The following is a 21,459-nucleotide window of genomic DNA, read 5'->3' as shown; positions in this document are numbered from 1 at the left end:
CTGCAGACACAGTGGAAAGACATGCTTTTCCAAAATTTAATTTTTTTATGGGTCCTTGAAAAGTCATGGAAAAGTTTTGAAATTTTGTCCCTGAAAATGTGTGGGAACCCCGTATGTAAAAACATGCCGTTATTCCCCATGGTCTATCGTTGTTGTTGCTAGACCCCAGCTGTTTACAGTCCTGTAATTTATCCCTCCACCACAAGGTGTAATGTTTTTTTTTTTTACCTTAGCTGCCTATTCCACCTGTAGAAACCGGAGCCTGAGTTCTAGTGGTGCGTGCTGTGCACTACATACAATGAGTGTAATAGAAAAAGAAGCGCCTGTATTCTAAATACCCAAGTATGCCATAATACTGCCCAAACCTACTGCCCAACAAATTGTCAAAGCCAAATTCATATTTTTTTCTATCTGATATCTAAATATTTGTTTATTTAAAAAGAAAACACATTACTGATATTATTAATAGTGGTTTTACATGTGACATTTCTAAATATATTTCTATTTGTGCTGATTGACTCATACTCCATAATGTCATCTACCACCCAACACGCTGAGGTGTGGGAACCCCTTGTCATAACAGATTTTTTGTGTACCTGCCATAAGGTGTGCCATGTAGGGGAGCAACCAGAACAGATCTTTGACCCAAACCAGCCATATGGCTCCAACATGGTTGCCCAAGTACAGGCCATATGGTCCAGGAATAGCTGCCGCTGCTGTCGTTTGGCTTCTTGTGGAGTATTCTTAGTGGTTCATGTTGAGTCTTTTATTTTTGTAAATAGACTCAGCTTACGCAGTACTTAAACTCTCAGGATGAGAGAAAGAAAATAAAGAGGTTGGTGGAGGGATTACCTGTAAAAGACAAACAGTTTGGTATTGTCAGTCCCTGCCGTTTGCATGCGAAGAAGTCCCTAGTATTTAAATGAAGGGTGAAGCTTTGGCATCCTTTAATTAAATGGCCTGAAGCAGCGCAACAGGATCCCTCTTCACTGCTGGCCAGATTTTGGGAGTTTGTGTGAAAACTTCCGCAGCGAGTTGGCCGGACAGACACAAGATGCCATCATTCATCATATTTCACTCCCCCTGCAGTGATTAATCAACTGATAAATAGGATTTGACATATCAATTTACCGAAGGGCCTGTAGATATGAGGGGTATTAAATGTGCTCTTCAGTAACCTAGCTCATGATAAGAAGTGCAGATAAGAGATAATCCAGGCAAATTAACTTTTTGCTTACAATCACTGACGTCTGGTTGCAAATATCCTCTGCAACACAGTGAGCAGTTGTGATTTTAAATTTGATATTGAAAGAATGTTTCGGATATCTCAAAATTCATCACTTTGCAGAATGTCTTTTAAGAACGAATGAGAGCTTCTTAAAACTGTCAGGACTGGAAATTGCTGTGGTCTCAGTAAAATCTGTCATGGGAATAATCTCAGAGATTTATGGTCTACTGCAGTACTCTGATTCTTCATCTTGTGATTCTCTGAAGTTGAACGTGGTCTAAAGGTTACATTTAATTCTGCAGATTGGACCTAAGTTTGTAATACAATCTTCGGAAATGTATTTCAAATTCTGCATTTGATTTGGTCCTGTGATCCCAACCAGGCATTTTGGAAAGAGGCTCATTCTGTAATCTATGAGGTAAATGGTTTACAGTGTCTTCTTTATTTTACCTGTTAAACCATGCTTTGGGAGATCATTTTGACAGGGACATCAGATCTCTATTAACAGTTCTTTTATGTGCTTGGCTTAAAAAGTGTATCTTACAGTAGATGTCCGCTCTGCAGGTCCCCACGATCGACATGAATATCACCGATATCAGCTCTTCTCCCTCTGCTCAGTCAATAATCAGACAAATTCTGGAGACTTTAGAAACCTTTTCACTCCTTGCTACAGAGACTGACCTATTTTTTTACTGGAAGGCAATGGCTGATTGTTTCATCTACATGTGATATGCTATTTATTTATTTTCTCTCACATTTCCGTACAGTTAATGTATAAAGACATATTTACATATTTTTATTTTTTCTTTCAATTTAATTTTTGTATATTGCAGCAGCTATTCAGGGTGGGATTTGTGTGTGTGTGTGTGTGTATGTAAAGCAGCAACCTCTGGAGCCAGTGTGAAAGTGTCAAATACTGCAGTTCCTCAAATGACAACTTTAAGATGGTTGCCGATTCAAGTCAATCCCTGCAGACCACTATGCTAAAATGCCCAACTTTACAGCAAAACTAAACATGTTTACGGCCTGGTTTTGGTCTCTATAGCTATGTCCCCACTCATGACAATTGTACAGGGAGATTTTTTTATATAACACACGTTTACATATTGTTAAGGCTTAAAGTTACACATTATTAAAGAGGCTGCCAAGTGACAGGCTGTCTGTGAGGAGTCACCACAGACTATAGACCCTTTTCCACTGAACAAAAAACCTGGTTATATCTGCTAACACCTGGCTTTTTTCCTTCACTGGAATGCTAATAATTGGCATTCACACCTCAAATCACATGACTACTGTAGTCACGGGTATTTATCAACTCCAGCTCCGATCTGGAAACACAGTTTCCAGGTGAATGCGCTTATTGTAGCCCCTTAACCCGGTGAGATGCACTGACGAGCCGTCACTAAATACCATCTGTTTCCACCCATGCAGCACGCAAAAATCAGTCCAAATTAGTTTGAAAGAGAGACTGAACAAGAAAGAGATATATCAAAAGAAGTAACCAGCATAACTGTCTGTGTCGTCACTCCCACTCACCCACTCACACACAGAAAGGCACACAAATCTGCTGCAGAGCTGTGTGCACAGTTCTGGTCTACTGGCAGTGGGAAAGCAGTCTTTGAGCTATTTTTAGTTGGTTTACCCGTGTTTGAATAAACGACATACACGCTAATTTTGACAGAAAGGGGAATAAGAGTCAGATTCCCATCAGCTCCTCCACAGCTCCATAACTGACAAAAAATGGTCACTTCTGGCTCTAAAAAAAAAAACAAGATTGCCATAGACAAAATGCTGAACTTAAGGCGTCCAGAAACCAGTGGGTAATGTCACAATAGCGACGTACGTCCTTTATACAGTCCATGGTTTTTATTTTGACATGTATAAATACATATATACATATTTTTCTTTTGTTAATGTTGTATTTGTAAAATGTATAAATTAATTAAAAAAACACAAAGCTACCATCAAGATATTAGCAAAAATGTTGGTGTATAGAGCCATAGCTCCTCTAACTCATGTCTTCATTTTGATGATGCCTCTCCAGGAACTTTGCAGCTCTGTCGGTGCCTGTCCTTCCTACACGGATGGGAGTTCATAATCCTGTTGATACACACTGGGGGCTGAGGCTCAGAGGGAGAAACATGCGATGGCAGGCTTTACCTCTCTCCAGCCCTAGATTTACATCCAAATCCCATTGGTCATGGCATGTGAACTGAACATATTATATAATTTTTTATTTTGTTAGGTTGTCACATGAGACTTGCATACTACATTTAACTAAATCAGTAAGCAACTATATAAAAGTAAGAATAAGTTTGTATGCTGGCTGTCATTAGAGTGATTGGTAACATGACAAGTTAGCTGTATGACTCAAACAGCTGAAGGGGTTTTTATATATTATCTATAGTATGTTGGATAAGCTCTTTTTGATTTGACTTCCTCCATGTCATTGAAAACACATCTGCAGGGCCTAGGGCCTCATACTCTCTTCATCTGTGGCCAATAGTGTGTGTTTGTCTGCATGTGTTTACATGTAGGCGTGTATGTGTGTGAGCAGTCCTTGACCGCGGTGGATAGGTGCTGATTAGCCAAGCTGCCGGAGTCTTTTGTGCTCCTCAGACGGGGGTATAATTGTTCTTTGTTCAGTGCTCAGCATCTCTTTGAAGTCTCTCATTCAATTTATGTCCTTACAGATTCTCTCTCCCTTCTCTATGGTATCCACCCGCGCTTTTTTTTTTTTTTTTTTTTTTTTTTTGGTCAGACCCTTTTGTTGTAATTACATAGCAACCTATAGAGATGTACAGCGCATGAAACATAGTGGAGCAGATATGGATATAAATTAACGCAATAGAATCCTGATCCTTGTCCACAGAAATCGACCTGAAGTGCTGACATTTTGAATGAGTATTTTATTAAATCACAGCAATATAAGATGGCGCAAATTAAACAACTGAAGCATGTGCCCACTTTAAAAAAAAATAGGCCATCTTGCTATTAACTCTGATGGCTATCAGGCTTTCCTTGAGTGAGCATCATTACACAGGCTCTTATATGTCTTTCCTCCAGGGATGAGAATCATCTTTAACAGCTAGTTTAAGAGCAGCAACTCATGCAGCCATTGTTTCTTTCGGTTGCTGTCGTAATTAAATGGTAGATCACTGCTTTTAATGAACTACAGTTGTACTCTAGTGAATTACTCCTAGCCAGCCGAGATAATGCAGCCAGTTTAAGTTAGTCTAACATATAATGTGGCATATAGACAGACCAAGAGAGGAGAGAAGAGTGTGTGAGGGAGAGACTCCCGTTGGTTCTCATTGCCAAATCTCCCTAAGGAGAGAGCTGTTTATGCGCGCATGAAAAGCATTGGCAAGCAAGCCGATGTGTAGAGAGAGACAGAGAGAATGAGGGCAGCCTCTAAGAGGAGAAAAAATGTTTTTTTTTCTTTGCTGGGAGACAATGGAGAATGGAGAGAAAAAGAGAGAGACACCACGGCCGGGCAAACCTGTTGCCTGCTTCGGTTGCCAAGGGCTACCTGTTGCTAACAACGTGTGCGTATGTGTGTTTATTGTCTGCACGCAGATAAAGAATGCAGCGGCTAACGTGCTGAGGGAAACGTGGCTCATCTACAAACACACCAAGCTGATGAAGAGGATCGACCACTCCAGAGTCCGCAAACACCAGCGGAAGTTCCTCCAGGCTATACATCAGTGAGACGCCACACCTCGCACCCACACACTCACACCAAAAACGCACACAAGCACATGCACACAACAGTGCTGCTGAGCTGATGAAGCCTTTGAAATCAGCTGTACTTTCTATCCACCCACAAGTTGAATCAACGCTGATAATCAGATAAATGCATGAATTCTAACACACACACACACACACACACACACACACACACACACACACACAAAATGAATCATCATCTACTAAAGGGCAGGTTCACTCCAGGCAAATACAGTTGTGGGACTGGATAATCGGTGCATTGTGTACTCTGCTTAGGAGTGTTGTTGATGATACAAATACATACAGCAGAACTTAAAGGCACAGTGTGTAAGATTTAAGGGGGGGGGGTTAAGTGGCATTTAGCAGTGAGGATTACAACCCGCTGAAATTTTCTTCTGGTTACAATCCCTTCAGTGTTTATGTTTAGGAGGTTTTTACAGAGAACTAAATTATCCACAGTGGTCTCTTCCTCTCCAAAACAAATGGACCAGGTGATTAAAAACAGTAAAAACACTGAATAAAGCAGTTTCACGTCACAAGTCGGTGTTTTCTCAACACTATTTGGCACATCGGAGCCAGGCATCTAGCCATGCACCTGCTAATGTTTGCGCGTCTTTTTTCTCTGATAACTTAAGATCCAGACAGTCAGGAGGTTATTACACAGAGACAAATTTTCCACTGAGTTCTCATCCTCTCCAAAACAAATGAATCCAGTGATTTCAACCAGTAAAAAAAAACACTAAACAAAGCAGTTTCATGTTAAAAATAAATAAATAATTAACTGACACTGCTTGTCATGGAGGGGCTGCTAGTTTTGGTGGCCGGAGGAAAAATGTTAATTTTATCCAAATTTAGGTTTGAAGCACATTTAAAAACAACGGTTGACCCATGTGCTGTAACCCCCCCCCAAAAAAAAGCAAAATTATAAAACAACAGACAGCAGAAATAAGATAATAATCATCATCATCTTTTTAAATAGAAAGACAACACTCATAGTAGAATTACATTGGGCTTTCTCCATGGGCAAGTAACCACTCCCCATGTAAATGTAAATGACGTCTTATTTTCAGGTGATTATACACGAAAGAAAACAATAATTTCATCATATTCCATTTCTGCCAAAATATCCCCCTAAATCCTGCACACTGGACCTTTAAGAGTGCATTGTAATTCAGTTCTTCCATGCCATTGTTTGGTTATTTTTGCATGGCCACAAGGGTAGTTGTCTTGTTAAAGGTTGTTTTACTCAAAGATTTTTGTTTATCCTCTGTCTAGCATCACAATTAAGCGGCCCTTGAATGCCGCTCGCTCCTTTGATCTCGCACGCTCCAGTCTAGACTTGTGAACATTAAACAAGTGCCTTCAAAAGCCAGAGTCAAAAGACCTAAGACTCTTTTAATTGTGACATAGAAAGGCTAATCCCGAAGCATGTGGTGTGTGCAGGAGAGGCTGACTCTGCAAACACAGTAACAGGGTGATTTTATGGGGATAAAGAACATTTTCTGCTTCAATCCTGTTAACGGGGAGACAAGTTCATCGGGAGGTGCAGCTTCATGAAATCAGTCTGCACTTCATTATAATGGAGGAGGTCACAAGGGTTATTTCATGAAAACACAGATTAGACCTTTAGTTCACTAATAATTATATTGTGTTTTCGAGAGTTGGCCAAGTCCTGTTTTTAATTGGACTGAAGAAAGATGAATTATTTTATCTTATCAAATTTCATTCTGTGTAGTTTATTTCCCTGACGGTCTCTTAATATTTGAGGTCCCATGTTATGCTCATTTCACGGTTCATTCTTGTATATTGGGTTTGTACTAGAACATGTGGATATGTTTTAATGTAAAAAAAAAAAAAAAAAAGACTGAGTCTCTCTCTCAAAAAGGCCCAGTCTGCTCCTTTTTACTGGGTCTTCCACATCACATCTCTCTGTCTCTGCACCAACATTGCCGCTGAGGAATGGCTGTAAAGGCCCTTTAGTGGTAGTTTCTGTCTTTATTTTGTATAGTTGTGACATCACAACTTCACAGAAGTCTTTATGTCTCATTTAAAGGCACAGTTCCTGAATATGGACTGTGCATTTCTCTGTGGATTATGCATTTTGATACTTTCGCAGTATTAATTTAGCGCCTCTCTATTATATTAAAAGAAAAGACATGGAAATATCTCTTGCTGCAACTAGTTTAAACGTCTGACTCTCTGGATGAGACTGTGACTATAAACCTGCCATTGGCCAACTATCTTGGCCGTCTTTTTCCCTCCCTTTTGCTATCTACATCTTACCAATTTTAAAATCCCCTTCGGTATAGGGAACAGCAACAACAACCTTTGAGCGAACAACTTAACACATTGAAAAAGGCAAGTTGACAAAGATTTGGACTGTGCAATAATGCCTACTTTGTTCTTCTGGTAAATTTTTGTAAAGATCAACTACAAACTTCCCCATGAAAGTCTGTTGTTTGTGGGACCCATCCCCTGTCCCCCTGCCCACCCTTTAGGTGCCCTCACACTCCTTATATTATGTTGTTAACTGCAGCGTTTCAACCTGATGCCATTCTGCCACATTTCATGCATATGCTACAGGCTAAGTCCAGCAGCGTTCCCAAGTGACGCTGCCCATGCCCCTATCATGTGAACACAGCAGGTGTCATGCGGCCTTTCACCAGCGTATAGTAAAAAACGCATTTTCAGCAGCGTTTCATGAGCACTTGAAAGGTTCCTTTTGGGATCGTGTACTGACACCAAAAGCACCGATAGAAAAGCACTATTTTATAATTTCGAAATGAGCCATTCTCCTTCCAGAGAGTTAGCAGCGCTAACCAACACTGAGCCATTAAACAGTCCCAACAAACTCGCATCAAAACCGAAAAGCCTCACCTCTGTTGTTGAGTCTGTTTGGTAACTATATCCATGTGATGCCAATAGTTAGCCCTGTCACAGTATGTGTTTCCCGAGGAAAATATTGCAAGGGAACTGTTATTGCATCCTCAGCTGCCCAAGACAATTGTGATTGGTTTAGAGAAACAAAACAAGCCAGAGCATTTTTCCTCCTATATCAGAATGCTAAGATGGTGTTTCCAGACCTATTTCCACAGGGCTGTGCCAGCACTGTTGAGACAGGTCTGGCTACGCAAGACTAAGGGACCTTAAAAACTACGCTGTTCATGTACTCTAGAGCGCAAAGTTTCAGTCTCATTTCAATATTAAAAATATGTATACTTTCACCTGCATCACAAAATTACAGTGTTTTAGAGCACATTATGTTCGTACAGTCAAATCCAGCGACACAATGCAGGTAGAAATAAAGCCGAATTAAGCAAGGTGACCGCCCCACTGTGTTGTTGTCTGGGCCCACAGGGATTAGCTCTCTGGACCGACCACTGTGTATTTACCGGGTTTCAACTTTGTGTGTGTGTATTTAATATGTGTGTATCTGTTTGCAGATTACGCAGTGTAAAAATGGAGCAGAGGAAACTCAGTGACCAGGCCAACACACTAGTAGACCTCTCAAAGGTAAGTCAAACACACACACAGGTGACACACACATCTTCAATTATGTGGGACGTCCACTTCACAGACACACACCTGTCACACAGGTTAGTACATCAAACCGAACATGTCCTTGCCCCCAAAAAATATACTACAGCATTCCTCCGTTTCAGTGATGACCTGCCCGTTTCTGTGGCTTTGTGTCTCCTAGCAACCAGAACAAGTGTTAAAACAGGGATGACTGAGAGAGAGAGCGAGGAGGAAATGAGAGGAGGGAGGGGAGTGCTCATGTTTTTCTGTTACTGTGTGGGTGTCTGAGTGAGAATGTGAGTGCACATGTGTGTGTGTGTGATTGTGAAAGAGAGGGAGTGAATAAAAGTGAGAAAAAGATAAAGCGCGGGTGTGTGTGTGTGTGTGTTTGTGTCTTTCCGAGGAGCAGTGCCTTTAGCACCAAATATTTTGCAATTATGCCATCTCAATGACTCCATCTCAATTGGCCACTTGTGCGTTTACCATGGTTACCGAGGCCAGGATGTGCAAGGCAGGGACACTCTGCCGCCTCCCTTTCATTCTCTCTCTCTCTTATTCTCACTTTCTTCACAATGTTATAACGCCCACATAGAGACTTCCCTCCAGTCTCTTCTTCACTCCAGCTTCTACTCCCTCTTGGATATTTTTTTGCTCACTGTCTTACTCACTCTTATCTAGCCTCATTCTTGCCCTCTTTCCACTTTTTCTGCACTCTTTAACCCCATTTCACAGTATCTTCTGATTTAGTCCACAATCATTTTCTTTAGAGAGATACTACTTTAAATTTTCAACTGGCTTTGTATCATCTGACAGAGTTTCGCTGGCTCTCGGGCTACAGGCTATATTTCCACATTTTCATATTGCACGCCACCCATGCTGCCTACGCTGACACAGAATAAATAAGGTCTGTGGTTAACACCAGCTTAAGAGGTTTTTACGTTTTGTTTAACAACATAAATAACATCAGTAAATACCCCAGTTGTGAATTTTGTAGCTTTTATGTTTCTTAAAAAAGGCTGTTGCTAACAAGTGGCTACGTGAGACTACAGAAAGTCATCACATGGAACATGACTTCATAGCTTCGTAGTGTTGGCAATGTGACCAAAATGTAGTTTTTTGTAGCAGTTACATTTAGGCTTAAAGATTTCAGTCAAAAGTTTTTTAATTATTTTCTGCAATGATCCAAAATCCAGTGGAAAAAATCCAATAGGCTTTTTGACCAGGGAACCAGGGCACTATTAGCTTCCAGGTTGGCCTAAAGAAAAACATCATCCCTACCTAAAGCGAATGAAACGTCTTTTAATATTGGTGAAATACTTCCTTAAACAATCTTTAATAAAGCAACCCTCATAATACTGTTTACACATGTGCACACATTCGCAATCTGTCTACCTCTGTCCTCCTCTCCTCTCCTCTCCTCTCCTCTCCTCTCCTCTCCTCTCCTCTCACAGATGCAAAGCGTCATGTATGAGCTCATGTCGGAGCTTAATGACCGCAGTGAGGACTTGGAGCGCCAGATGCTATCCCTGGAGCAGCGGGTTGAACAGCTCACCGCCGGCTTCAACACCCTGCCCGCCCACCTCTCAGCCACCCTCAGCGCCCAGCATGCAGCCCTGGTCCACTTGCTTCGTGAGAGGGATGCGAGGGACGGTAGAGGTGGTGGTGGTGGAGGAGTGGGAGGCGCTGTGGTGCCACTGTCCCCAGCTGCGTCTTTAACCGCTGCTTCAATTTCTCCAGTTCAGGTTGCATCTCCAGCGCCGCCCCCGTCCCAGGTCCCTACTCTGGCCTTGGAGTCCCCTCTGTCGCCCCCACCTCTGAGCCCGGAGGGGAGCCTGGAGGCGAGTCCCAACCCCAACACCTGCACTTCTAGCTGCTAAAGACAGCTCAGGAGAGGACATATGTGGAAAGGAAACAGGGAGACAAGGGGAGGGGGGGGTACTAAAGGAGAGAAAGGAGGGAGGAGGAGGAAAGAAATGTGAGGTGATCCTCTGAAACTAACACTGCTCCATGAGGGAGGGATGAAGACGGGACCATGAGGAGAAATAATAGGATTAAGATTGAGGGCCGGTATGAATGATGAGACATGTAAGGGACTTTGGGGCGCCTTTCTGACGAGCAAAGGAGAAGAAAAATTGAGGAAAAATGGAGACACTAAAATGTGTGAGGGGGAGGAAGAATGTCAAGAGGGTGAGAAATGGAGGTAGGGAGGATGAGGAGGGGGGAGGAGAGAGGAGGAGAAATAACGAGGAATAATTATATGAACTCAGAGCTCCTAAATGGAATCCACTCCAATTACTGAAAAGGGCCTTTTATTCTCTCTCTATCTCTCCCTTTCTTTCTCTCTTTCTCTCTCTTTCCTCCCCCCTCTCCCAATCTTTCTCTCCCTTCATCAGGAATTAATGACCATGACTTTTTATCCTTATGATGTATTTTCTATCTGAATGCTAATTGTGTGTTAACGAGCATCCCTTTAACAGAAGGTTCGATCAATACGACCATGATATTTAAAAAAAAAAAAAACTAGTGGCATGCACTGCACACACACACACACACACACACAACTTATACCGACACACCCTCCACGCAATACAAGTGAACACAGCACAAACATAATAACATACACAATCTTTCACAATGCAGGCCCTATTTACACTCACACAAAGAAACTGTGTGCCCACAAGATAATACTTAAGCCTATACTGCCAAGCACTCAATGCACTGTCAATCTCCACAGAGCACTGCCAAGCAATGTAGACACACTGTAAAAAATGTTCATCCAAACGACTTATCTTTCGTGGGTGTGAGCTAATGCAGTAGTTTAGACTTACAATGCATAGTTGTGACATTTTGATTACTCAGTCGGGAGAATCTTAACCCTTCACTGAACTACACCAATTACAGATGAGGTCGAAATAAGTTGGTATGACACCAAGGAACATGAGTCATCACAGCATCTGTTTGTGACGAGGAAGACGGTCGAAGATGATAGAATAATCCAACACAACTGCAGCAGGACTTTATTACTGCATTTATTTAATTACAGGTTGAGTTGAACTGATGTTTATGTGCTGTGCTGAGATGAGACTTTGAAGAGTTTGTTTTTGTTTAATTTCTGTGAACGTTTTTTGTGAAAACCTCAGAAAAAGAATGATTTCTAGTTGTATCAAGTGCATTAATACTGGGATGGTTGTTGGAAGGAAGATGACAACACAACATTTATTAAAGGTCCAGTATGTAAGATTTAGGGGGATATATTGGCAGAAATTGAATATAATAGAGAGTATGTTTCATTTAGTGTATGATCATCTGAAAATAAGAATCATTGTGTTTGCATTGCCATAGAATGAGCCGTTAAAATCTACATAGGAAGCAGTGCCTCGTCTACAGAAATCGCCATGTTGCAATCCCATGTTTCCACAGAAGCCCAGAACAGAAGAACCAAACACTGGCTCCAGATAGGGCCATTTGAGTTTCAGCCACCATAGTTAGCAGCCCCTCCACGCCAAGCAGCGTCAGAACAACACTGTTTTTTTTTAAACATAGAACCCCTTTATTAAATGATTTTACCAGTTTAAATCACCAGGTCCATATGTTTTGAAGAGGACGAGACCTCTGCAGATAATTTGGCTCCCTGTAAAAACCTCTTGAATGTCTGGATCCTAAGTTATCAGAGAAAAAAGGGGAGCAGACATTAGCAGTTGCTGGGGCAGAGGCCCGTCTGCCAGACAGCATCAGAGAAACACAGATTTTTAACGTGAATCTGCTTTATTCAGTGCTTTTGTTGGTTTTAATTACTGTGTCCGGTTGTTTTGGAGAGGCAGAGACCTTTGTGGATAATTTGGCTCCAAGTAAGACATTTCTGAACATTTTGATGTTATCAGAGAAAAAAGGTGAGCAGACATTAGCTGGGAAAGCAGCCTGTCTCCGACGTGCAAAACAGCATTGGAGAAACAGTGATTTGTAATGTGAAACTGCTTTATTCAGTGCTTTCAATTATTAAATCACCTGGTCTATTGGTTATCGAGAGAATGAGACCTCTGCGGATAATTCGGCGCTCGGTAAAAACCTGATAGTCGGGAAACACAAGTTATCAGAGAAAAGAGGTGCGCACATTAGCAGGTGCTAGGCTATCGACTGTGATGTGCCAAACAGTGTAGGAGAAACATTCATTTGTAACATAAAACTGCCTTATTCTATGTTTTCACCAGTTTAAATCACCAGGTCAGTATATGTTGGAGAGGAAGAGATCTAAGTGGATAATTCGGCTCCTGGTAAAACCCCTTTGGAACACTGAACATTGAAGGAATCTTAAGTTAATCATAAGTTTTAGCTGGTTGCAGTCTGCAGTCTCACCTGAAGACGCCACTAAATCTGCCTAAATCTTACACAGTGTTTCTTTAACTGGCATTTCAATCCGGTTGATTCATTTTGAAGAAACGCTGACTCTTTGCACAAACATAGCATCTGGTGAGTGTTCTGCAGACACAAAATAACAGTCAAACATTATCCATCAATAATAAATGATCTGCTTATTCTTTTACATGTCTGAAGTCAGTGGAGTCAGATTGACTGGGATGCTGTAGTGTCTATTGTTTTGCTTTCATTCTCTGAAAAATATTACTGTCAATTATTAAAATTTTGTTTTTTACATTAGTAACTTAATTGACTTTTTAAAAATTCAACAGTTGTTTAGCTGTGTGATTATAAGTTCATGTGATTAATATTTTTTCACAGTGTATGGTTGTGTCTGCGTCCCTTTACAAAAGGGAGGAAGACCTTACTTACTGCCATTCTTTTTCAAGCTTGCAGTCCCAAAACGACGCACCGTTATCATGAATGTATTCTGTGTAAAGAAATACACTCAAACACTCGCTTGCTCAATCACTTAAACTGCCATGCAGACACAGTAAGAGACACCCACACGCACGCACACACAGATATACACACACCTCGACAACCAAAGTGCTCTCTCTTAAATGGACTTCAATAAGAGGCAGGGAACGCTGCTGTCACTGGGGGGAGAAAAAGATAGCAGAAGGCGTTGCAGATATCTTGACAATATTTCTGAGGGAATAACTGTGAAAATCTGGGCATGGACTTGTTACAGTGCTGTACATGGACTGCTCTTCACTGCTTTAAAACAGATCAAGGTGGACTATGGATGAACACAAGGGAACACAAATAAACCTTATACAGGATAAATGGCCATGAGGGAACAGCTGTTCATGAAATAAATAACAAATAGAAAAAGAGACCGAGGTATCTAAGAGGAATTGTGATGGGGAAATAGACAAGCCTACCCTTGCATTGGAGACAAAACTGTCTAATAGCGACACGCTGTGGCCGGAATACTGAATTACATACGCTTGGAATATTGTATAGTATGCTGTTAACGAAATCTAGCTTTGTATTGCTTAGTCTTTTCTACCATTATAATTAAACGCAGTTATAGCTGATATCTAATATTAATAAACTATAGTATTCTTCTCATTCGTCATGACAATTATGATATATGTATTAACAATGCGTTAAATAATTATGAACAAGGGAAGTGCCGTTTGAGGTTGAAATTATTTTGTAATTTTATTTTATCAGAGAGAATTAATAAAGTATATATCTATAACATCACAGCTTCCATGTTTTCTGTGTCGCTGTTTTTCATTTAATGTCATTTATTTATTTTATGAAAATGTATTTTTATATAGTTTTTTGTTGTTTTTTAGTTCTGCTGGGCCTCTAGTGCGAGGTTTCAGAAAAAACACGCCTCATTTAACTAATTTGTGTAGTAAAGATGACGTGTTTTTCATTCAGTGTAGTTACTCTGCACACGGAATAATTACCATTTGGACACTACATACGTCAACAAATTAGTGTTAGAGTTACATTTTTTTCACATTAAATGTGATTGTTTTCTCATATATGTCACCTTAAAAAGATTATATCTCTCTGTGATTGTAATCAGATAATTGCTGTAGCACAATAAGTTGAGTGTTTTCTGTTTTTTAGCGGAGGAAACAAAAGAAAAGACGGTACTTTTGCTCCGATGTGAAGGCCATTCCAGGGTTGCCATGGATTCAGTAGTTCCAAGGTTACGTCACTGGCACAGATTTTCAGCTGCAGGTGCGCACCATCTCGCGATATTCTGGGATCAACAACTTTTTAACCGTTGACTAGTTAGCCTAACCTTTGCTAATTTTCAAGTCAGTCGGTTGTGTTTTTCGATAAAATGTTGGAGTTTTTAAACCAGCTAAGTTGTAAATTCGTTAACTCACATACGACATTTATTTCATACTATACATACACCTAAACTTAGCTTAACAACGATATGATAACGTTAATATTGTTAATTCCGTGTGACGTTAATGTAACTCAGTAGTGTTAGTTAGCCGAAAAAACGTATCAAATTATAGGTTATTGCAGAAACTTTCTTCTTCGAGCTAACGTGAGTCAACAGCCGGTGAAATGGTGGTAATATGACGTTTGCACCTGAGAAGAGAAATGCTGTTAAAAGGGGTAAATAGCAGTCACTGTGTGTGTGTGTGTGTGTGTGTGTGTGTGTGTGTGTGTGTGTGAAATTTGTCTTTGACATGAAAAATATATACATTGAATTAAAATGTACTGGGTAAAAAAAACGTCCTTCACTGTTTTAAAGGAAGATAGTGGGGGCCGGGGGCTGTATTTGTTGTTGTTGTTGTTGTTGTTGTGTTTGTCTGTCTGTGATTGTGTAAATCCATGTGTCAGGAAATCATCCACACCTGAGGCAGTCCTTGTCCAGCTTCAATGTCCAAACCACCCTCTCGTCACCAGTCCTCTACCTGCAGCCACCAGGTCATAGTTTCTGCTCTGCTGGCCACCCTTGAAACATCATATGAGCAGGTGAGGGGATGTAGAGACATGTGTTTGGACTTGTGGATGCTCTGTGAGTGTATGTTTGTGTGAGTGTATGTTTGTGTTAAATTTGGGGAGCACTGCACATGCACTTGACAATTAGCACTCAGGTCATGTAAGAATTATATTGCTAAAACTTTTCTAGACGGAAAATCAGCAAGAATAATTGAATGTACTTGTGGCAAAAATAAGCATTAAAAAACAAAAACGATTTTTTGCTTGCATTTATTGGCAATTTTGCTGTACGGAACTGATTTTCAATTAATTCCTTGCTGAACTTATTATGTCTGAAATGCCTGTGGCAACAACCTTTTAGGTCACTATTCAGTCATACCGCAAGATTAATTGTCTTATTTTCCATTTTGCTGTAATTTAAATTGTGGTTGCAAGAGTTTCTTGCTTGTGAGAGATGCCTTTTACAGCACAATATGTGCTTTTTTAGGATCTGCATATGTTTGTCATTTGCCCTCATTCTAATTGGGTGTAATCCTTTGTGAGGTTTATAATCTTACCGTCACAGGCCTTGGAAAATTTGGGGAAGGAGTAAAGTTTTAGCAGTGAAAAATGCTCACAAAAGGCAGCCATGGAAATCAATTTCCCTTGTCTTTTACTTTTTGTGTTAACTGAAACTAATTTTTACTTGCTCTTCATTCATCAGCAGGGAGCTGAAAACTTCACTGTTCTGAATATTCAGGAAGAGGATCACACAGTAAGTATTTATCACATTTTGTATTGTATTGCACATACCTCATGGTGTAAAATAATGAGTCACATTCAATATATTGACATCATGACAACAAATTGCGTCATGTTAGGTACCTTCCTTATATTCAGATCTTCTCACTAATTGGTGATATATGGGTGAAATCAGTTTGAATGAAACACCTTTCCATTAGTTCACACTGGTGTTTGTCCCAGAGGTGACCACACACTAATCTTCTCAGGGCTTATCATGATTCATGTGTAAGTCCACTTCGATGAGCATGACGGCAGCCACAGCATTATAACAATCTCAGCTTGAACGGAAGAACTAGGTTTTTGATTTTTTTCATAAAACAGTCATCATATGAACCCAGCCTGTTGTGTGTTTAGCCCAGGGTGAAAATAAAACAGAGTAACAGAGGTGTTAAAGCCAGGCAGCCTGAGGCAGTGCTCTGCCCAGGGCACAGTACATGCCCAGATTTGATGAGCTTATTATCTGTGTTATTTACTGGCTGGTGCTCTTCTGCTCCTGGGGCGTTCATCGACTCTTTCATGCTATTTTCCTGATTATGTTCTATAATTTTAAGGCCAAAGTAATGTCCATTTTGCTTTCTTTTTAACACTTTTCAGCTTCTCCCTTTCTCTCTGCACCTGTGGCTCAGTCTCTCTCCTTTTTTTCATGAAACACATTTAGGTTTTCAGAATTGTTCTTTGAGTAGAGGATAGCAAAGAACCTAGATGAAATGGAAATTGGGATAGCTTTTACGCTTATATTCCAGCCTGATTTAGCCGAAAGAATAAGAAAAATATGACTGCAAGAACATTTCTTACACAAGAACAAGCTATGAAAAGCAAAAGCAAGAAATAGCCAAAATATAACACCAGAAAGAGCAAATTTTAATAAATGTAAATCAGATGCATTAGTAGAATAAATAAATGCCATGTTTTTGCAGGTTTTAAGCCATTTATTATAACACACAATGCTTAACATAACAGCTGAGCTCTTTCCAAAATGAAGTGTGTAAGCTTAGGCTTTCAGAAATTGCTAGGTATGACTCAGCAGGTAGAGTGGGTTCTCCAATAATGACAAGGTACACACGTCAATCCCAGGCTCCTGTCCACAAGCTGCGTGAGAGCCCTAATTTTCCCAGATAATTAGTTCCTGGTAAATGAAATTGTGATATAAATACAGTTTATTTAGAAAATCACAACCGACTTTGAATAGGAGCATTGGGATATTGTGTGTTCTATGGTGTAAGTGCAATTAACCCTTTAAAACCTGAGCAGTTTGCTTGACTTCTTTCAAAAACATAAGAAGAAGACTGAGCAATGAAAGAACCCAAAAATAAGATCCCAAAATTAGTATGATATTACCTGAAAATGAGTAAAATAACAATAATAATAATAATAATGATAATGATAATAATACATCATAGTCAATAAATTTTAAAAAGTAAAATATATGATTAAAACGTTATTAAAATTATAATTTAGAATTAGAATTTATAATCTAATATATAATCTTCTAATTTAAATGAGTCAAAAGTACAAGAAAATTACCTGAAATTTAGTTAAAAAAAAAAAAAAAAAAATTTAAAGTTTAAAAAAAGATGATGGAAAAAGTGTTTTCCCTAAGGCATCTTTCCCTAGCTTTTTTAAAAATAATTTTCTATATTTTCAGTATCTTGCATTTGCTCATTGACTTTTTTCCCCCATGTTTTTGATTACTTTGCCCAGGGTTCAAAGGTTTAAATACTACAGCACAAGAAAAGTTATGTTAATCCAAGTTTCAAAGGGTTAAACAACAATCATTTTCTTTACCTTATTTGGATTTTTATAGTCTCTTTTCCCCTGATTTCCCAGATGTCAGCTTTGGTTCTAGAGGTTACCAGTCATCTCATTCATTCTCAATCATTTCGTTGTACATGTACAATGACAGTAAAGATATTCTATTCTGTTTTCTATTCTATCTATCGAGCAACAGAAACCAGACTTTATTTGACCCTGTTTCCTCAGGGACAAATAAAGTAATATTGAATCTTAAAGCATCACTGTGAACAAAGCAGTCACACTTACCCCTTTTCCACCAAATTAACTCAGGTTCATGGACCGGTCTGATTCTGGGTTTTTGGAACCTTGGTGCTGTCGTGGGAAACAATCCATATTTCCACCAGTTTTGTGCAGAACCATAGTAATCATGAATGTGTCATCTACGGAGGGCGTTGCATAATGCACAACAGAAGTAAACAGTAGAAACAAAATTGAGGATTACACTGATTACCTGCATATTTTTGTTCTGTTGTAAAAGATAGTTATTTTTACCCCAACAAAACAAGCATGGACGATTATTAATGAGATCACTGCACGCTCTTTTGTGTCTGACAATTTCTCCCTTGATTTCTCCATTGTTGGCTTCTCCATTCTCTCTTTTCAACCCGTAGAACACGACACGCCCACTGAAATTGTCATGGATTACACTTTAGGTCAAGGAAAACATGCTATTTTTGCATGTTCTGACCCAATATATCTTTGGTCAAAATGCTCTGACCAGTTAAAAAATTAGGTGCGAGAATCAAACCGGTTTCATTTTGGTGGAAAAGGGGTATCTGACAAATGTCTAAAGAAGACCACAGTGACTGTTTCACATCCCAGTATCCATCCCAGTGCTCAACTATTACCATTTAGTTCCTCTATTTGTTCAGTGTTATGGTTCTCATGAACTAATGTACAGATATTCCTCAGGGAATATTTAAGGATTGCAGTCTTTTTGCCTGTGGGTCATCTAGCTTTATTAAAGCAACTTAATGATTTGAATTCTAATCCGCTCCCTTATCTCTAAAATTAAATACCTCACAAAATAGCTTTTTTTTCTAAATCCCTGTGCCCTTAGGGCAGTTTTACCATGTAACTTCTAAAGAAATATACAGCTTGCATGCATGCGGTCACTCGAAGCACACGTCCACACACAGGTGTATCTCCCTCATGTATCTTTTTCTCCAGGCGTGGTTGATTCTGCTGAACTCCTGCTGCTCTGTCTGCATGGTAGACTCATGCTGCCTCATTACGCTTAAAAACACCCCCAACCTTTATCAGCGAGGATGGCTCATGTGTTTTCGTGCGTGCAGCTTTGTCAATGAAAGAGAAGGCAGGCAGGTGGATGCTGGAACAGCCACCATTATCACCTGCCTGCGCTGGTCCAAGATCATGTGGTTCACCTGTCAACTATAATGTTATCATCATAAAACAAATGTCAGCGGGAGACTGTTTCCATCGCAACAGTATCTTTTATCTCTAAATTCTCTTTGTGCTGAGAGTAGAGGAGAGCACACAAATGTACACAAACACACAGGGTTTCTTCCAGCCTGAGAAAGCTTTATAATGCCTTTAATTTGATAAATATTAGGCCTTAAAAGTCATTAAATATTCTTAAATTTGGATTTCTATAGATGTAATTGGCACTGACATTTTATTAAATTTGGTTTATCCACCTTTTAATTTCTTTTTTTTTCAAAATGATTCAAGCTGTTTTGTGTAAAGTTCATGTTTCTGAGGTTACAAATCTTTAAATGGACCTCTGAACCTAATACTTTAACCCTTTACTACCCGTTGACAAATGTAGATTAACCTAACTCACTCTAATAACCATATTCCTGTATAAAAAAACTACCTCTATCTTAAAAATAATCTTGAAAAGGTCTTTCAAAGCATGACATGTAAGTGTCTGTAGACACCCCGACACACACTATTGTTTACTCTCTCTCCCTTTTGATAACAGTGAAAACTTCTGATGACCCCACCAGTCAGGAAGTGGAGACCCACAAACCCCTCATTCTGATGCCTTATATCATGGTGTTTCCCTGGCAACCAGAGGGACAGATCCGCCAACACATACAGGTCTGTACATGTCTTTTATATGAACGTGTTTATTTATGTGCATGTGAGGCTTGGGGGATCGGAGGCAGTTTTGGATGCTAGACTATTTGTTGTGTGCTTTTCATGAATGTGTGTGTGTCTAAATATGAGCAGGTAGAAATGGGGACGCAGCATTGTGAGCTGGTCAGCGAGTTACAGTGATGTTTCCGTGGCGATGATGAAAGGAGGAATAATAGTCACACACAGCAGAGGTGAGTGCGCACACACATTCTGTTAACACATTTGAAGATTCATACAAATATACCCGTCTCCATCCTGTTTCAGTCCCCATCTGTCAAACAGATGCCCTCTGACATCCCCCCTGTCCTTAGCCAATCACATGATCCTGTTCCTCCGAGCACACCTGTCCCCCATTCCCTTATGTAGCCCCAGTCTGGATTCTGTAAACATGCCTCTGTTTGCTAGTCTGCAATCTGCTCTCTGACGTAGTTGTATTGGATTTGTTTGCCTCTTTGGACTGCCATCGTGTTTCTAAACTGTAAGCATCTTTATTAACCACAGTTACAAAGTGCCTTTAGTTCAACCAGCGCTTTCTTTGCATCTACCTGAGTCCTATTTACTGTTATCCTGTACATGAACAGTGGCACCTTGGCTGTGTTCGAAATTGCATATTAATTACTGCATACTACATACTGCATTAAAATGTGCTGCATATTTCTACTAAATTAACAGTCAAGTCTGCCATTACCAGCAGACTGTTCACACTTAAGTATACTCAAGCAATCCGTCTTCTCTGAGTTGCAAGACTGTTTTACGGGTCCAAGCTATTTTTGAATAAAAGCTGTTTATAACAAATGTAAGTAAACATTACCTCTTGAACCCAATTTAATTTTTTCCAGTATTATTTTATAGGTCTAGTGTTTAGGATTAAGCGGGTAGTGCCAAGGTTGCAGATTGCAATCAATTGAAACTTCTCCTGTGTGCCAAGCATGTAGGAGAATTAAGGTGACTGACACGAAAACACAAAGGGCTCTGTCTAGAACCAGTGTTTGGTTTGTCCGTTACAGGCACTATAGAAACATCGTAATGGACTCAGTGGAAGAGGACCTGCTCTGTATTTATAGATATTCATCCTCATTCTAAGGTAACAAAAACACATCAATTCTTAGTTTCAGCTGAGTATACAGTAAGGAAAACATAGTTTTATATTATATCCCTGCAAATCCAACCCACTGGACCTTTAAGGCAAATTAAAATTCTTTTTTCTGCTGGGCATTATTTATGTGAGCGCCTGCATTTTTATCATTTGTACTGTCTCTTCCCTACAAGCAGGGCCAGGCATCCTCCCTCAGTCAGTACTGAGGTCTTTTTCCTGTATTTCTCTTTCTTAAAGGCCACAGGCTACTTCCAGATGAATCTCTCCATGTCAGCATTTGGCCTCCTGTTGTTTTAATCGTAATCTAAGTAGGGATAAAGGGTGTGTGTTCTCTCACACATACACAATCATGGAGGTAATGTTG

At 39.9% G+C, this 21,459-nt stretch overlaps 1 protein-coding gene across 3 annotated transcripts in view; it reads left to right on the top strand.

The window, feature by feature from the left end:
- Positions 1 to 11,969, top strand: part of kcnn3 (potassium intermediate/small conductance calcium-activated channel, subfamily N, member 3) — a 78,308-nt gene extending 66,339 nt beyond the window's left edge. For all 3 annotated transcript variants that reach the window (XM_042490034.1, XM_042490033.1, XM_042490032.1), the window contains exons 8-10: positions 4,808 to 4,935; positions 8,401 to 8,470; positions 9,928 to 11,969. In XM_042490034.1, the coding sequence (XP_042345968.1) occupies positions 4,808 to 4,935; positions 8,401 to 8,470; positions 9,928 to 10,353 (624 nt within the window). In that variant the 3' untranslated portion in view covers positions 10,354 to 11,969. The remainder of the gene's footprint in view (positions 1 to 4,807; positions 4,936 to 8,400; positions 8,471 to 9,927) is intronic.
- Positions 11,970 to 21,459: the final 9,490 nt, after the last annotated feature.

This window comes from Plectropomus leopardus, chromosome 7 (genome assembly GCF_008729295.1).
Source record: "Plectropomus leopardus isolate mb chromosome 7, YSFRI_Pleo_2.0, whole genome shotgun sequence".
Lineage (NCBI taxonomy): Eukaryota > Metazoa > Chordata > Actinopteri > Perciformes > Serranidae > Plectropomus > Plectropomus leopardus.
This window is presented reverse-complemented; position numbering and strand designations above follow the sequence as displayed.